Source organism: Enhydra lutris, unplaced genomic scaffold (assembly GCF_002288905.1).
Source record: "Enhydra lutris kenyoni isolate GAN:26980312 unplaced genomic scaffold, ASM228890v2 scaffoldscaffold51, whole genome shotgun sequence".
NCBI lineage: Eukaryota > Metazoa > Chordata > Mammalia > Carnivora > Mustelidae > Enhydra > Enhydra lutris.
The window spans coordinates 9944548-9962580 of NW_019154135.1; the positions used below are offsets into that span (position 1 = coordinate 9944548).

The window sequence follows — 18033 nt, forward strand, 5'->3', positions numbered from 1 at the left end:
TGTCTTCATCCCATCATTCAAATTCAGGCACGCCCTATGGATGAGAATTTTTGAGTTTCTTTATTGTTTTTTCCCCAAAACTGTTTTCTGTCTGCCTGCCTCCCACCCCGAGCTCCGAACATAAAGTGTTGTAAGCAAGATTTACATCACCCAAGTGAAACCGTTTCGAGGGCTCTTCCTCATAATTGCTGGTTGGCAGAGGTGGGGGCCTGGCATAGGAAAAATGGGTGAGGGGGGTCCAAAGGTACAAACTTCCAGTTATAAAATAAATAAGTCACATGGGGGTCATATGCAGCCAGCGACCATAGTTAATACTGTATTACATAGCTGAGAGTTTCCAAGAGGGTAGGTCTTAATCGTTCCCACCACAAGAAAAGAAACTCTGTGTGTGGCGATGTATACAAAATATGACTGAGTCTGAACTGAAAAGTCCGGGTACTGAAAAACAGAAATGTGAATGATACCTAACGGCAGCCAGTCATAGGAAAATGTTTGCAAAACGAAGAATAATTTATCGGTGTAAGTGATATCTTTCCTTTTCTCTTACATGCAACATAACAGAGTAGATCCATTATTAAGAAGTTGTGTTACCTCCACACTGGTGTATTGCTTCTATTTCGCTATTGCAAATTGTGTTATCCTGGGTATCTGGGGTCTGCAAACGTTGCGTGACTTGGGGAAATGACGCATCCTGTCTGAGCTGTAAGGTAGGTGTGACGGGAGATTGCAAAGATCGCATCAGTACCGTGCCTGGTATCCGGGACCAGCTCAGCACATTTCTGTCTTTCTTTTGTTTTCCTCAAGTGTTTTATGGTTGGTCTAGTGGTGTTTTTCACCAAGGCCTGAACCAGGAAATAAATATTGAAATGGTGTGTTGCTCCTTTTCAAATGTCAACACAGGCTCACGGGACCTCACCGTGTTGGGAATCATCCAGGCCCAACATCAGGTCCTACGTCTCGAAGTTGAGTGGAACCGTAGGCTGAGAAGACGAGTGTCGTGCCTCTTTTTTTCCTGACATAAAGAGAATGAGACTCCCCCAATCTCACCTCTGAAATGCCCCAGCTATACCCCTGCTGGCGGCAGAAGACATGTCCCTGAAGCAATTCCACTCTCACAGAAACACCGACCTCCAGAAGGCAGGAGACAACTCATACAAGCACCCTCAGTTTCACAGAGGACTTGGGGGGGACACCCTCTGGGGCCGGGGCCTATGTTCCCATCCTGGCCTCACTTCTGGATGAGGACGTCAACCAAGTCATGGAACCACACCTAGGTCTTCACCCATGACCCCGGATGCTAAAGACCACCAAGCAGGGTGACAGGAAGAGTAGGAGAAGCAGGGCCTGGCCCCACACGAATAGTCTTGTTGGGCAGTGGTCCAGACCTCAGTACTGGGGCATGGCTGGAGGGCTGTTCCTGGAGCAGGGACAGGCCGCGAGCTGTTCACCACATCCTCCTACAGCAACTTGTATGTTGACAATAAAAAAGAGGTGGTGGGGATTTGGGGGCATTAAATCCATTTGTGGGAATCTGGATTAAAGAACCTATATTCCATTCTTCTTGGAGCCTTTGTTTTTAAGATTTTATTTATTTATTTGAGAGAGAGAGAGAGAGAGAGAGAGAGAGAGAGAGAGAAAGCACAAGCAAGGAGAGCAGCAGGCAGAGTGAGAAGGAGAAACAGACTCCATACTGTGCAGGGAGCCCGATGCAGGACTCGATCCCAGGATCCTGGGATCATGACCTGAGCTGAAGGCAGATGCTTCACTGACTGTGCCACATAGATGTCCCTCTTGGAACCTTTCAAATGCTACCATACAGCTTAGCTCTCTGAGAGGGGGCAGGGGTGTATGGCTTTTCCCAAAACACTCTGTTCCATTCTTCATTTTGTATTATGCATAATGGGCTTTAGGAAGTATGCTCAAGGGTGACTCTCTGTGACCTTGAAAAAGTCACTTTGCTTCCCTGGCCTTAGTTTCACTACCTGAAACTGGTGCACACACCCACCTCTGCCCTTCCTCCCCAGCAGCCTGGCAGTTCCGGAATCACAACAGGGCTCATTTTCCACTCCACTCTGGGTCCTGTTCAGCTTTGGTGCTGAGAGGATGCTTCTGGAGCTAAACATGGTTCTCCCTTCTGCTTATCCCCCACCCCACAGCAGGGCTAGCTGGAGGCCGCAGGCCCAGAAAGCCATCCCAGGACACTCTAGCCAAACTCTGGACCCAGATTTTCCTCAAACACCACTTCCACACTCAAGCCTCTTGTACCTGTATGCATGCTGTCCTTTTGCATTGAAATTTTTTGCTGTCTTTCTTCACTCCAATAACCCCTTCTGTCTTGCAGGCTCCTTGTGTCCTTGTTGACTTTCTGCCTGCTGGATCTGGCTGGTTCCGAGAGCCTCTGACTGCAAGCATGGGTTCCTCTCTTCCCCCTTGCATGTCTATCAGTTCAGCTGATACTATGATGCTCTGTTAAGCCCACACATATACAGGCTTGCTACATCTTCTTGAAGAATAGACCCCTTTATCATTAGGTAAGGCCCCTCTTTGTCCCTGATAACTGTCCTTGCTCTGAAGTCAGTTCTGTCTGAAAGCTTAATATAGCTACTCCTGCTTTCTTTGGATTAGTGCTAACATGGTGTCTTTCTCCACATTTTTCTTTTTAGCTTACATGTCTTTATATCTAAAGGGGAATTCTCGCAGACAATGTATAGTCAGGGCTTGTTTTTGGGTCCACTCCGATAATCTCTCTGCTTTAATTGGTGCCTTTGTTTATTTTTTTTAAAATATTTTATTTATTTATTTTGGGAGAGAGCCAGAGAACTCGCACATGGGGGGAGGGGCAGAGGGGGGAGACTCTCAAGCAGACTCCCTGCTGAACACAGAGCCCAAGGCAGGGCTTGATCCCAGGACCCTGAGGTCTTGACACGAGCCAAAATCAAGAGTCAGATACTTAACCAACAGCACCACCCCAGGGGCCCCTTTGATTGTTGCATTTAGACAAATGACACTTCAAGTATTGATACACTTGGATTAGTGTCCACTACATTCTTAATCTTTTCATTTGTTCACTCCTTCCTTCCTTCCATCTGTCCGTCCGTCACTTCTTTTTTGTCTTCCACTCTTTCTGTCTTCTCTGGTTTTGACTGGATACTTTGCATGACTCTGCTTCTCTTCTCTGCCTTTGTCTCTCAAGGTTTGACTGAGATGCGCTCGTTCCGGAGGATCCCGGCAGGCTGCCGTCCCTGCTTCTCAGCCCCTCTTGCTCCTCAGCAGCTTCCGCTCGGACAGTTCAGTCTGTCCCCCGGACGGTACCCCTTACAAGGGCCAAAATGCTAGGATGCAAGACAGGACCCTCCTGGAAAGACTCAGGGACCCCAGAAGCCTGGGCCCTGGGTCCCATTGCCTTGTGCCTGTCTCCAGGGAGAATGACAATGGCCCTGAAGCAAGTGGAAAGATGAGAAGAGGCTTCAGAAAGAGGAGTCATGGGGTAGGGATCAGGTCACCATCTAGGGCAAGATAAGACCTCAAGGAGCCCAGGTAGCAGAATTGAAGGCCCATTCCACATATCACACAGCATTCTTAGGACTGTGAGTGCCTGACTTTTTTGCTGTTGGAGGTTTGGGGATGATGGCAGCAGCATGTCTGCCCTCCAGAAGCTCACAATCTGATGGAGGAGGAGGACACTTGACACACAGCATCCTGAGAGCCCCCAGCATGGACTTAGCCAAGGACTCCAGGAGCACAGAGACCTGGTCTTGAGAGAGTTCTACAAACCAGCTCAGTACAATGAGCTCAGGCTTATTGAATGACTAGTTCAGCAGCAGTGAGGCTGGAGGGAACCACATGGAGTCACGTGGTGGTCCGCCTGGATGCCATTCGGGAGGAAGTGGACTTGAAGCCTAGACCAGGCTCCCTGACCTCTCAGGGTTGCAGTGGTGGTGGCAGACCTCCCAAACTCACACTGGATATAAACATGCAACTGATTTCCCACTGGGCGGCACACCCGCGGTTTTGAAATGGCATCCTCCTGCTTTCAGGGATAGGATCTGGGGGGACCCACAGCTGGTCTTGTGAGTGGCAGCACCCAGAGGGAGGAGGCCCTGAAAGGGGAGTCAGATGAGGGCCCCAAAACCACAGACCCTCCTTGCTGTGGGGCCTGGCCTGCCCTCGCCCACAGGAAGCGGGAGGGAGATGTGATGAGGAAGCTGCCACAGGTGCCGGGTGGGCTGAGATGCCCCAGAGGTGAGGCCAGCCCAGCGTAGCGGCCAGCAGGACTCTGGAGAGCCTGGGCCCACCCTGCTATGTGTAGGTGTGGGTGCATGTGCTAGGGGACATGCAGGGAGGGGACCCCTGCATAGGAGGCTCAGGGATGGGCAGCACAGAAGGGAAGCCTGGAGCTGACCCATGGAGGGACAGGCAGAACATTTTGGGACAATTCACACGCTCAATGTCACATCTAGTTGGTCTGACAAAACATGGGAAAGAAGAAGTGAAATTTGTTAGCTGTACCGAGATCCATGTAGTTCACTTCAAGGGACAGTTTTGGTACCAAATTATCCTTGTTATGCAAATTTCCTCCCCAACTGGCTGGTTCCCAGTTGTGCACAGGGACCTTGGTGGTTGCATCTGCTTCCCGTCGTGCCGATTCACTGGGTAGCCACAGCCCATCTGCTCTGTGGGCCAGCGCCCTGCTGCCGGGGAGGAGGGACACTTGGGAAGGTTCTTGAGCAGGGAGGGGACAAGCAAGGGGACTTCACCACAAGGTCTGTACCTGTGTCCATAGGAAATACTGCCCGGCACTTGCCATTTTTAAAGCAGCAAGTTGTAGCCAAGGCCTGAGGCCTGTAGTGTACAGGGTTCCTGTCTTCTCCTCTGCCAGACCCCCATGGGGGTGCTTCAGGAATGTCCCTGTGGATGTCCTGGACCCTCAGGCAGCAGCTCCTTCTCTGCCCCTTCTCATTTCCACTGCTTTCTTCGACCCAGTTGTGGCCTCTCTTTCTGCACCGAGAAAATCTGGGGTGCTGCACACAGCCGGCTTTCCTTTTGTGGGCTCTTCCTCCCCCTATCCCTCCTCAGGCACATGGCGCATCTGTCACTTTCCTTACCATCAGCCATCCACATGTTGGTGACGCTCAGGTCTCGGACCTCTCCCTATAGCTCACCTGTTCTCACCATCCTGTCGCTTAGATAAGACCAAAACCACACTCCCCACTTCGAGCCTTCTGTGGTCTTAACGGGTCCTCTAGGATCGGAGACTGTTATTCCTGCAATGAACAGTGGATTAAGTCGCCTTAAATAGAGGATAATGTAGCCTATGTCCATGGAGCTCCACCTTCACCCATGGGGCCACCGTAACAACATGGCACAAACTCCAGGAGCTTGGAAACAACAGAAACTACTTCCCAGAGTTCTGGAAGCTGCACCTGTGAGATCAGAGTTGGACTGAGGGCCCTCTTTTGGGTTGTACCTTCATGCTGTGTCCTCACGTGGGGACAGGAATATTTCTGGGCCCCTTTTATGAGGGCCCGAATCTCACTTCTGAAGGTTGGGCTGGGATTTCAGCACGAGGACTTGAGGGGACACGACCGTTCAGACCAGAGCAGGCCCCCAGCCTATTCCAGGCCCTCCTGTTGACACCGAGGATGTGGCACTTGGTACATTTAAAAAATAAATAAATAAAATCCCAGGGGCGCCTGGGTGGCTCAGTCAACGTCCTACTCTTGATTTCAGCTCAGGTCATGATCTTGAGGTGGTGGGACCGAGCCCCATATTGGGCTCCACACTCAGTGGGACGTTGACTTGAGATGCTCTTTTCCTTCCCTCTGCCTCTCCCCCAACTAACTCATGCTCTCTCCTTCTCTCTTTAAAATAAATAAATAAATAAATAAATCTTAAAAAAAAAATCCCAAACCACTCTGTTCATGGAAATCGCATCCTAGTGGCAAGAATCCAATTCCTCTCCTCTTTGCTTCCCTCTTATCTGGACTCCCCTCCAAGGTTAGTAGCTTGACCCCCACCAGGACATGCCTAGGTCCTCCTGTCCTCCCTTGTTCCCACTGCATCTCCCCTCCATGCTGTCCAATGTTTGGTCACCTCTTCACCCTCTTCTGGGGGCAAGAACTGAGCACACTTTAGCTCTGCTGGGCTGTGCTGCCTGCTGAGTCTCCTGTCCCCCGTTCCCACAGGGCCAGGGCTCAGTCTTCCTGGGAGTGCGTGAACTTAAATGCTGCCTGTGTCCAGGGGAGCACACTGGTCTAATTCGGGGCAAAGGGTTTAGCAAGACTGCTGTGGTCATGCACTGAAGTGTGTCCTCTAATCTAGGTTGTATGCGTAACATAGCAATTTATTTTGGTTTTCCACTCTCTGATTCTCTTGTCTCTGAGTTGTTTCAGACTCCAGGGGAAGAGAGAATCATGATTGTTCTTCCTCTCTTAAAAAAAAAATAAGTTTGGGCAGAGGAAGAGGGCTAAGCTGTGAATTGTGCTGGGGGGAGAAACAGGTTGGGGAATCAGCTTCATTGGTCTGGGGGAGCTGGTCCAATGCCTAGTGGGTGGACTCCATGCAGACCTCCAGTTAGAATGATCAGGACCAGGGCTCTGGAAACTGCATTTTTAATGACCACCCAGGTGATTCTGAGCTGCATTTGAAAACCAGGGTCACAGGAGATCTCTGGAAACACTGGTGCCAGGGCAGGGGGTGGAGGACAAGGAAGCCTTGAGGCAGCTGGGGATTGGGAATTTGGGTTCAGGGCAGGAGAGGCCAGTGGGAGGACAGCAGCCTGGCTGTGAGGCAGCACTGTCATCCTCAGAGCCAAGGGACTCCACTTTCTCCTGTTAGATGGTTTGAGGGCCAGGGCATTTGGAGATAGGCAGGTAAGACTGCCATGAAACAGGCAGAGCAAGGAACAGTGATGCTTTGGCAGGATCTCTGAGCAGGCGGGGTCTGTGCCACCTGATGCCGCTCTGGACTCTGGTGCAGAGAAAGCCCAGAGGCATCAAGCAGATCCTGGCCTGCAGAGGAACTCACCCCCCAACCCCCAGTCTTGTACCAATCACTGGGTCCCTTGAATTTCCTCTTGTGCTTTGCTCTGTGTTTGGAGTTGAGAAGCCATACAAAAAAAAAAAAAAAAAAAAAAAAAGCACAGGACTTTTAGAAACTGCCATGGGGATTCTGTTCCTTGAGAGTCCATGTGTTTTTGATGAAAATGCATGCTTTCACCAAGGAGTCACAAAACCTCCAAGATGTTCAATTTTGATAAAATAATATGGCTAATTAATTAGCAATGGGATCAGGGATCTTTGGCTTCTGGATCTGCAATCCTGGTCTTTAGCTCCCCCAATGTTAGTGTTTCGACCTAACATTTAAAATATAGAGTGACTTTGGGGTGTCTGGATGACTCAGTGGGTTAAGCCCCTGCCTTTGGCTCAGGTCGTGATCTCAGGGTGCTGGGATCGAGCCCCACGTCAGGATCCTCACTCAGCTCAGTGGGAGTCTGCTTGTTCCTATGCCCCTCCCCCCGTTCATGCTCGTTTGCTCTCTTTCTTAAATAAATAGAATCTTTTATATATATATACATATATATATGTGTGTGTGTGTGTGTGTGTGTGTGTGTGTTTGTGTGTGTGTGTGTATGTGTGCGTGTGTGTGTGTGTGTGTGTGTGTGTATGGACTTGTATATTTATGGCCCTCACCAGGAACAGAAGCAAAGGGTACAAGAGCAGCAGTTTCCAGCAGGAATGATAAAATCATGCAGGAAAACTCAGCAGCAGCCCTGGGGGCTCCCCGTGGAATACAAAGAGGGTGGGGGTGCTCACAGCTGCTCCAGAGGTCTAGGAACAGTGGCAGGGCACCAAGAACACATCACGTCTACTTGGCCTCCGGTCCTCTGCTCCTGCCGCCAGCTTTTCCCACCTTGCAGCATCCCACCTAAAATCCGGCGCTGTCCTCCTGGGGCCCGCCAGGCACACCTCACTGTCAGCCCACAAAGGTGGACCCCCTCCGGGGCAGCCTTCCCAGAGTGGGACTCATCATTCGGGCCCATCAGGTAGATGCACCATGGACTTGAAGGGTGTAGGGACCAGGGACGGCACAGGAACACTAAAGGTTCAGTGTCAGAAGGATGAGCTGAGATAATCATTCTTAGGATTCTTGGTGAAAACCAAGAAATGGAGTTTATCATCCTACCGATGGCTTTTGGAACTGAGATTGGAAACCTCTCTCTCACCCACTGGTCACATTTGGGGCTCCAGGATGAGACTCCAGTGTGCAACTGAGAGCCGGGGACCAGACGTCTGGGAGGGATTAGTGCCAGCGATGATTTGCCTCTCGATTCCTTCAGGTTTCATTTATTAAGCTTTGTAAGGCTGTGAGCTGCACGGATGCACACAGACACATTTGTCACTCTCACATCAAACTCATCCTTTTGAGTGACTTTCCTCCCTTCGGCTGCTCTCGGTTTATCTGTAAGTAAATGCAGATACTCCTGATTCTCCGGATCTGTGATCACCGAGAAATAACAAGGCACAGCTGTAACATGGTCGAACCGATTTCTAGTGCATCCCATCACATCAGTCCGAGCCACACGCTCCAGAAGTGAGCTCACTGGAGGAGGCTGAACATTTCCTCAAAAGATGCTGCCTTGTCAGGGGCTGGTTTTGAAAGTCTCCTTTGGGAATTGACGGCCGGGGCTGACGGGGAAGAGCGCGGTCTGCTTATTCCACTAGCGTTTCACCTTGCTCCAGTCAAATGTTGCATCATGCAGACCTGGCCTACCCCATCTTGTTCACTAGGTGTGAACCTGAAGTCTGGTTCTCTCTCCAAAAGGGACAGGAGCCTTCTGGCAGCGCCTGGCCCTGGTCTAAGAGCACAGCTTTGTAGGGTCATGACACGTGGCCACTGGGGTCAGCCACTGTCTCCCGCGCCCCCACAGCCACGGACCCGCCTCCCGTGGTATCATGCAGTGGGCTGTGAAGAGTGTGGGGCGCACCGATTATTGTTCGCCACCTCCGCCTGCCTCAAATCCACATTTTGAAGCCAAAGCCAAAGCCCCCGCCCCCAAGCCCAGCGCAGCCGCGGAAAGGTCAGTGTGCCGCCGAGCCACACTGCTGTGTTGTGAAAACCACCCATGCCCACGGTCACGTGGCTCCCCACCCAGGCTCAGCCGCCCCAAGGCCCGCCCCCTCCTCCGGCGGGGAGGAGTCTGCAGCAGGTGGCCTCGCCTCCGGGCCCCGGACTTCACGGGAAAGGAACAAAGTATTTGTTGCATTTATTTGTTCTATCACTACAGAAGAAGCATTTTCAAAATGTGTACAAAAGGATCCTCTATTCCTCCAGGGGGTACGCTACCCCTTGTTCACAGCTAAACAGAAATAATTTAACATCACCAGAGAAGGCGGTTGGGAAATACAAGTGCATTTTCTCATTTACAATCCTGTACACGTATTTTCCAGAATGGCGTTCGGAGACCTGAAGCTGCACCGGGATGCAAGCAAATTGGATCTTGAGGATCCCCACAGACAACATTGTAAAAAAGTGTATTAGAAAGTATTTGAAACAATATTGCATATTAATACCTGGTTACATCTGTTCACAGTGAAGGCGACCGTACCCACGTGTGGATGTGCTTCTTTCTTCTGAGGCCTGTCCATCTTAAATAGATCTGACTGTGGCTCATTTTAAAGTTAAACACACACACACACACACACACACACACACACACACACGCTGAGCTGAATGAAAGCTGACTGGATTTTAAGTACAGTTGACCCTTCCTTATTGCTGAAACTCAAAAAGTGCAGGTAAAGAGAAATACATTTGCTTTGTGATTTGTCTCTGCAAGTCCATCTGATTCCGCTTCTGTTTTGGCAAAAATACCACACTATGAGAGCTACATGGTAATCAAAACAACAAGAAAAAAAAAAAACCCACAGAAATAAAAAGAACCTCCCCCCAAAAAAACCCCCAAACTCACATCTCCATTAACAGTAGCTTCCTTTGTCAATAAAGATTCTAGGATTTATTTTTGTGGACGCTTCTTGATTGGAAGTGGAACATGCTGGTCTCTGAAGTGACTGGTGCGGGGATACGTCCTTTGGTGGCAAAACAATGACACCTCAAATCTTTTTAGTGATCCTTCCAATAGGACAGCCCGCGCTCTGAGGTCCATGTCACAGAAGGGACCTGGGTGAGGAGCAGGTGTCCAGGCTTTCTGTTGGGGGAAGCTCAGTGATGGGGATGGGAGGGGAAGGGCAGTGATTTCTTACTGTAATTGACACATCGACCCAAAACTAGTGACCCTCCTGTCTCTGGTGTTTATTTTGGGTGTATAAAGCCTAGGCACCCTTCAGGACACAGCGGTTCCCAAGACACACACTCACACTATCCAACAACAGAACAGACCACAGGACATAAAGAGGTGAAGTCATGCAAAACCCTACTTTAACCAGCTAGAAGAGAAAACATCAACAGCTTTTGGTACAGAATAGGACCACCTTTGTAACATAATTTAATTACTTGTTGCCATTCTATGGGACCTTACCTTAAACACAATAATCTCAAAGAAAAATGGTGTTACAATATAAAACCACAAGAAAAAGTGTGTAAATAGACTGTTATATTGGCTGGAAAAGGCAGTGGTGGGGGGAGGGGATGGGGAGCATTTTAGGAAAGAACATCTGTGGCCACTATTTACAGTTCGGGGTTCAGCTTTGTCTGAAGCCACGTGGTGGGAAAAACTAACTCCTTTCCACCAACTGGCTGTGTGGTATGGATGGAAAAGAACAAGGCAGGTTCACTGCCAGCAAACCGGCAATCTCTGAAGTCTCTCACCTTGACCATGTTCGTTTGGATGAAATATAGCTTTCTCTGTGACAGCGTGTGGAATCACAGCCGTCAGCAGCCCTGTCTCTACCTGCCTCAGCGCATCCAAGCACCTGAGTCTCAATTCCTGTGACTCTGTTTCCCATTTCAAAACACCACAACGTTTCATTAGCAAAGACACCCACACCTCAAGAATGTCGTGTGGGCTCTGTCCTTTCAACAGAACTCAAATGCACACGAGAAGATTTGCTTCTGAAGAATGAGAGGGACTATTTCATTTATAGGATTTGCAGTGAGTACAAAGGAACACAGGTCAGGAGCTAGACCCCCAGAGGGGACAATTCTTCCAGTACCCTTGCTCTTGGGAAGGGTTCCCAGACCCCTGACTGGTTTAAGTGGAGCAGGGGTTCTCAACTCGGGATGACTTGCTTCCCCAGGGGACATTCGTCAAAATCTGGAGAGATTTTTGGTTGCTACTGGTATCTGTTGGGTAGTGACCTGGATTGATGCTAAATATTGTGCAAGGCACAGGGGGTTCCCCCATCCGAAACAATGATCCAGCCCCAAATGTCAAGGGCACCATGACTAAGAAACCCAGATTTAGATTACATGCAGGGGTGCTTATAGACAATTTTTCTTCTTCTTCTTCTTCTTCTTTTTTTTTTCATGTTCACCTTGGTTCACTTTCGGCAAAGACATGTAAACATTGGAAACTGTACCGCTCTTACTTGCCTAGGTGGTTGGGATTATTATCTTTAATGATAGGATTAACCTTGAGGGCTACCCCTTCCAGTGGGGACAAGAATGGCCAAACACCTCAGCGGGGCTCCCGGCAACATGGCTCAGGAAGGTTCTAACTCCAGAACCACCTGCCTCTTTCCCGTCAGACCTCGCTGGCGGGTTTCATGGTCGCTCTGCACCTTCCAAGCCCCGGGTGAGAAAGGACGTTCCTATTTATGGGTGGGCACATAGGGGCTGCTCTGTCCTTACAGGGGAGTTTAAGACTGTTGCAAAGTTTAGTTTCTAACAAGTAGGTTCAGCATGTTAGCCACATCTCCTGGGCTTTGCTCATCACAGTTCCTTGCTCTGAAAACGACTGATCATACTGCATGCTCCTTTTATGGATTTTAGGACAAGAATAATGTAGCGTGAGAGCAGGGAAAGAAATGTACCAACAAACAAACCAGTGACATTGTTGAAATGGGGTCTAGGTTGGGCCTCGGAGGGGAAACAGGCTTCTGGCTGTCAGTGGAACCAGCCAGGGAATGAAGGAGTATGGAATCTGGAATAAAGCCTTGGTTTCTGAGGAATGTTACCATTTGAGAGGTTCAAAGGAATTAAGGTCAGCACTTCACGATGGATGTTCAAACTGCAGTGTCGGACTCTGGGTATGAGAGGCACAGATGTGAGAAGGCAGAGGGTGGAGGTCTCCAGACGGACCTCCGGGAGTGTGGAGTTGGGAGCGCCTTCCACCTGCCGGAAAGCTGGAGAAGGCTGAGAAATGCTACAGCAGTTTGGAAACTGAGATGGAGACCACCAGGTCCTCCGACCCCTCCTTGTGCCCTTTGCCCGGGGAGTTCAGCATTGCTCCAACAGTGTACTTTTTGTTCAGGCTGTGACTTACAATCACATCTTTTACAAACTGCAGGCTTCCAGACCTAGATGCACGCGATCAGATGCTCCGGCTTGGGTTTCTCGGCCCTGCTGTGTCGGGGGGCACCTGCCAGGCTGAGGACCAAGGGCTGTGCTCACTGCATCTGGGGCCTCGGCAGCCACATGGGGTACAGGGGACGCTCAGCACAGCTCATTCCTTCCCATGCCCTGACCTATTTTTACCAAACATTCTCTAAAAATGAGCAACTCTTTGGAGGAGGGGAATTCTAGGAAGCGGGGAAGGGGATTTCGGCTAACAGTCTATGAGCACATCTAGTAACATAGCAGTTTGGGGGGCGGGGGTGGGGGTGTCCATATGTAACCTTGTCTTTAACAATAGAAATCTCGGGTTCCAAAGCAAATCAAACCCCAGCCAACCAACCGACTTAAAAAAAAAAATACAAAACGAAACGAAAAACCACCTAGAAATCAAAGCACAAGGTTCTGGTCCAGTCCGGGCTGCTGGCAGGAGGGGAGGGCCTGGGCCCCGCGTGCCTCTCTCGGCCGGCTTAGCTCATGTGGAAGCGATGCTCGCCCCGCGTGATGTGGGACGAGAACTCGTAGCGGTCCTGGCTGTGGTAGCCGCACATGTTGCACTCGAAAGGGTCGCGGAAGCCGTGGCAGCCCATGTGGATGGTGTACATGACGTGGTCCAGGAAGAGCACCCGGCAGGGTTCGCACTTGTACACCTTCATGGGCTCCCCGCTCGTGCCGATCACGCGGAAGGCGTCCTGGGAGCTCTCGGAGGCCGCCCGAAGCACGTCGTAGGCTGGGTGCTCCTCCTTGATGGACAGGCCGTTGCGCGCGTGCGGGTTGATGTGGTTGGTCAGGTAGATGAGGCCCCGCTGCTCCCCGTTATTGCTCTCCGTGTCTGTCGAGTCTTGGCAGCTGTTGCTCGGGGACGCGTCCCGCTCGGAGGACACCGACTTGGCCTTGGAGAGCAGCAGCAGGTTCTCCACGGCGCTGTCCTGGGCCGAGTGGTTGGACCGCGGGGGGCCCTCCGCGTGGGGCTTATGGAGCTGGTAAATGGGGTTGATGACCGGCACCGCCTCCGAGCTGCCCGGGGGCGTCTGCACCAGCGGGCGCAGGGACTCTGCCCCCAGGTAGCTGATGGCGTTGTTGATGGCTTGGTCCATCACGTGGGTCTGCATCATCTCGTTCTCTTTCTCGTAGCTGGCGCTGCTGTCATAGGGCATGTCCGATAGGCACTTGTCCCCTGTGGGAGGTGGGTGACAGTCAGTGAGGCCAGATTAGCTCTGTGCATGACAGCGACAGCTGAAATCGACACGGGTGGGGGGAGGGGCGGGGGACACCCCACCTCAGGGCGTCCCAGTCCTCCCGCAGAGGACAAGCCTCACAATCACCTCCCAGATGGGGAAGGTGGCGACGTCCCTGCCTGTGGTCACCCAGCAGAGGGACCTGCCCAGGGTCTACACTTAAACAGAACCGACCTGACAAATGAATCCCTGAACCAGAATGAACGGGGGTCAGTATAAACAGCACAGCTTCCAACTGAATGCTCACCCACTCCCTGCGTCTCTTCCTCTGGAGGGTATAACCAGACGTTACTATATTTAACTTAAGATTAATATTTAAATGATGTATTTTCAATAGAGCATTCCAAATGATTTGCTGTAACTAGTGAATCTCTCGTAAATTTAATCAAAGTATATTAGTGTATAATTATTCACGACAGAATGCAATGTAGTTATTTAAAACAGTACTAGGCGGGGGCACCTGGGTGGTCAGTAGGTTAAGCGTCAGGCTCTTGATTTCCGCTCAGGTCACGAGCCCAGGGCTGTGGGACAGAGTCCCACGTTGGGCTCCATGGTGGATGTGCAGCCTGCTTGGGATTCTCGCTCTCCCTTTTCCTCTGCCCTCCACCCCTGCTTGCAATGTCCCCTCCCAAATAGACAGACAGACAGACAGACAGACAGATAAAATAGTATTACATGACAGAATTTTAAATTCAGGGTGCCTGGGTTAAGCCTCTGCCTTCAGCTCAGGTCATGATCTCAGGGTCCTGGGATTGAGCCTCGCATCTGGGCTCTCTGCTCAGCGGGGAGCTTGCTTCCCTCTCTCTCTCTCTCTGCCTGCCTCTCTGCCTACTTGTGATCTCTCCTCTGTCAAATAAATAAATAAATAAATAAAATCTTTAAAAAAAAGAATTTTAAATTCATAACTTTAATACTCAGAATAAAATTTAGTCAAAAGATATGATTGACAGTAAAGTTTACCGAAAGCTGAGTTTGGGCTCTGAGAGTAAAAAGATGCTCAGGGTCCACTGCCCATACCCTCCTCACTTCCCGCTCCACGGACCTTTCCATCACTGGCAGCCCCAGAGCCACGTGCCACAGAGGTATGTGTGGGGAGGCTGGAGGCAAACCAAGGAAGCTCAGGGGAGAAGGTGCCATTCATCTGATCTTTCCAAAAACTACGAGGCAGGAACGGTGCTTGAGGGACCACTGCCGAGGACTCTCAGCACATGAGCTTCACCTCAAGAAACTTCTTTCTGGTCCAGCAGCCGGGTTTGCAGCTACAGGCAAGCTTGCTGCCTGGGAATGGTGAGCCCTGAGACCAGCTCTGGCTGCTGAGTAAATATTTTCACCAAGATGCACCTTCTTGGGGCACCTGGGTGGCTCAGTCATGAAGGATCTGCCTTTGGCTCAGGTCATGATCCCAGGGTCCTGGGATCAAGCCCCACATGGGACTTCCTGCTCACTGGGGAGTCTGCTTCTCCCTCTCCCACTCCCCCTGCTTGTGTTCCTTCTCTCTCTCTCTGTGTCAAATAAATAAAATCTTTTTTTTAACTTTAATTTTTTTTTAAATTTATTTGACAGAGATCACAAGTAGGCAGAGAGGCAGGCAGAGAGAGAGAGAGAGAGGGAAGCAGGGTTCCCTGCTGAGCAGAGAGCCCGATGCGGGGCTCCATCCCAGGACCCTGGGGTCATGACCTGAGCCGAAGGCAGAGGCTTTAACCCACTGAGCCACCCAGGTGCCCCAATAAATAAAAACTTAAAAAAAAAAAAAAGATGCACCTTCTCAGAATATTGGTTATAGGTTCAGTATGAAACCACGGCTTAATTAGCAAATTCCCTAACTGTTTGCACTTTACTGTCAGGACTACTGGTTTGTTTTCCTTTCAGGGCTGGTTTATGAAACAACAAAGCCCCCGAGGCACTCATGAATTGTTTACATTTTACCCCTTACTCTGTTTCTTTTCTTCTTCTAACACATCTTCATCGAGCACTGAGTATCTCCTGGACCAGAGAGGAGGGACAGACAGGTGAGCTAGTAAAAAGCTAGCTAACAGGGGACTGATATTAAGACAGGGCTGCACAAATAGCGTGCCCCAGGCTGTGAAGTTCGATGAAGAAAACAGAAGGCTTGTGTCACATGGGCTTCTGACCTAGGAAGATTCAGCCAGGTGAGTGGGGCTTGTGTCCCACACTGGGAGAAGCAAGGGGAAAGCAAGGGCAGAAGAAGCCTGGAGCTTCGGAGGGACAGATTAAAGGTGGTGGGGCCAGAGCCTGGGTGCAGGGCCAGGTGGAAATGGCATCTAGTCAGACGATGGGACTAGACTGAGAGGAAGCTTCTGTCCAGGGGAAAATGGGGAGCCCCTGAAGAATCTGAAGGAAGTGCCCTTCTGGGTAACGGGCAGAAGAACAGGTTGAGAGACGCAGAGGTAAGTGAATTTAGGGACTCTCCCAAGACTCCAGGTAATGGCCTCTGGTGAGGGCGTGGCACTGGAGGGTCCCCACACTGCCCACATGGACACCTGACATCAAGGTCTCTTGCTAGCTCTTACCAGCAGGAGAACAAACTCCCTGGTAGTTCAAAACTTAGGAACTAACCCTTTTAGAAAAATGTTTCTGACCACTGATAATTGCCCAGGCTTTGGCCCCATCGTGCTACAAAGTATCTTTTGGTCTCACTTCTTGCTTGCAGAGATTTATCATGAAACAACTCAGCCTGCATTCAGTCTAATCTGCTGGTGGTCAGGAGGGGCACATGCCCTGATAGTGGAACAGTGTGATCCTCAGATTACAGAGAGGAAAACTTGCTGCTGGCCAGTCACACCACTGCAGAAATGGAACAGAATGGATGGAATCTCTCCACGAGGTGGACGGCAGGGAACACAGAGGTGGTGTTTCTCTCCATGGAGAGTTCAAAGAAGTAATTCGATAGCATTACTAACATCACAGAGTTCTCCTCGTGCTGGTGTTGAGGTGGTAAATATCTTGTTGCTCTAACCCCGGAACAGATGGTTTGTAGGGACCCCGGTAAGGAAAAGATGAGGCACAGACTTTGAGGCTGATTTAGGTACGTATCAAAGTGTTTATAGCCCCACCAAAAATGGTGGTTTCCCACCTAGTCATCCTGCTTCTCCTCAAAGTCGTGATTCCCTGGTTTCCCAAGTAACCATTAAAATCCATTGTTTTTAAAACTTGGTCTCAACAACAAATGGAGAAAAAAATCCATATATTGCAGATTACCGTGGCATATTGAAACCCACAGAATTTCTCTTCCCCAATACTCCACAAAGTGAGAAATATAAAAACCCACACAGTTCACTTTGGCAATCAACTAAATAAGAGAATGGGTTCTAATGAAATAGTTAAAAAAAAAAAATCAAGGACCAAGGAAAGGCAATTCTGTCCTGAGACATATGGTAAAAGGTGGCTGCAGGTCTGACCTCTAAAAACCTTAAGTATGAGTCAACAAAATCTTCAGCATTCTCCCTAATCTCCTCATATTTGTAGAGAACCAATTCAAATAAACATCTTCTTCCACTTCTGATCAAAAAAAATAGTGGAAGACATCTTGCTAGCAAGAACCAGGTGGGACAGGAGAGGTGAGCAGTGAAGTTGGCTCTCTTGATAGGAGTCATGTCCTCTATGAGGGGAAATGGCCCAAAGCGTCTGGTGTCCCCTTGTGGGGCTGGGAACCACTCCCTAGCCAAGTGCAATGAAAACCAGTTCAGGACATTTAACCAAATCTCAGAATGAGGGAGAGAGAGCAGAGAGAAAGTCTTAACAAAGACCGCACTTTGCCTCACCTGAACTCCCCCCTCCAACCCATCCTTGGCATTCTTTCAGGATTTAGAAAATTTGATAGCTCTCACAGGAAAAGAAAAAAAAGTCTCACATACAGTGGGAAGAATGTCGAAATGTCAATCAGGTTATATCAGCCCAAGCAGAATAACAAGATGAAAAGAAATGCCATGGTTACAGTGAAAATATTTTCTAGCAATACAAGGGAGGAAAGGAAGTAAAACAGACCAATAAGCCCATCCTAGGAAAAAAGCTTAACTCAAGGAAGAGAGGTATCTCATAATTACTTTGTGACATGGACTCCATAAAAACAAGTACTGAAAGACGGCATGCTAAAACAACAGAATGAGATGAAAAAAGGAGATGTCAGATCTCGGGAAACATAATGAGGTCCCCAAAAGTTTTATTACAGAATGAATCCACAGATTTAAAAGCAGTGAGTAACAGAACATAAGCTACTAAAAGTGGAATGATTGACATAGAGGAAAAACACAAGATAATAAGTGTG

At 49.7% G+C, this 18033-nt stretch overlaps 1 protein-coding gene across 5 annotated transcripts in view; it reads right to left on the bottom strand.

The window, feature by feature from the left end:
* Positions 1 to 10595: 10595 nt before the first annotated feature.
* LOC111156986 (IKAROS family zinc finger 1) overlaps positions 10596 to 18033 on the bottom strand; it is a 92994-nt gene continuing 85556 nt past the window's right edge. For all 5 annotated transcript variants that reach the window (XM_022518172.1, XM_022518169.1, XM_022518168.1 and 2 more), the window contains one exon: positions 10596 to 13687. In XM_022518172.1, the coding sequence (XP_022373880.1) occupies positions 12981 to 13687 (707 nt within the window). In that variant the 3' untranslated portion in view covers positions 10596 to 12980. The remainder of the gene's footprint in view (positions 13688 to 18033) is intronic.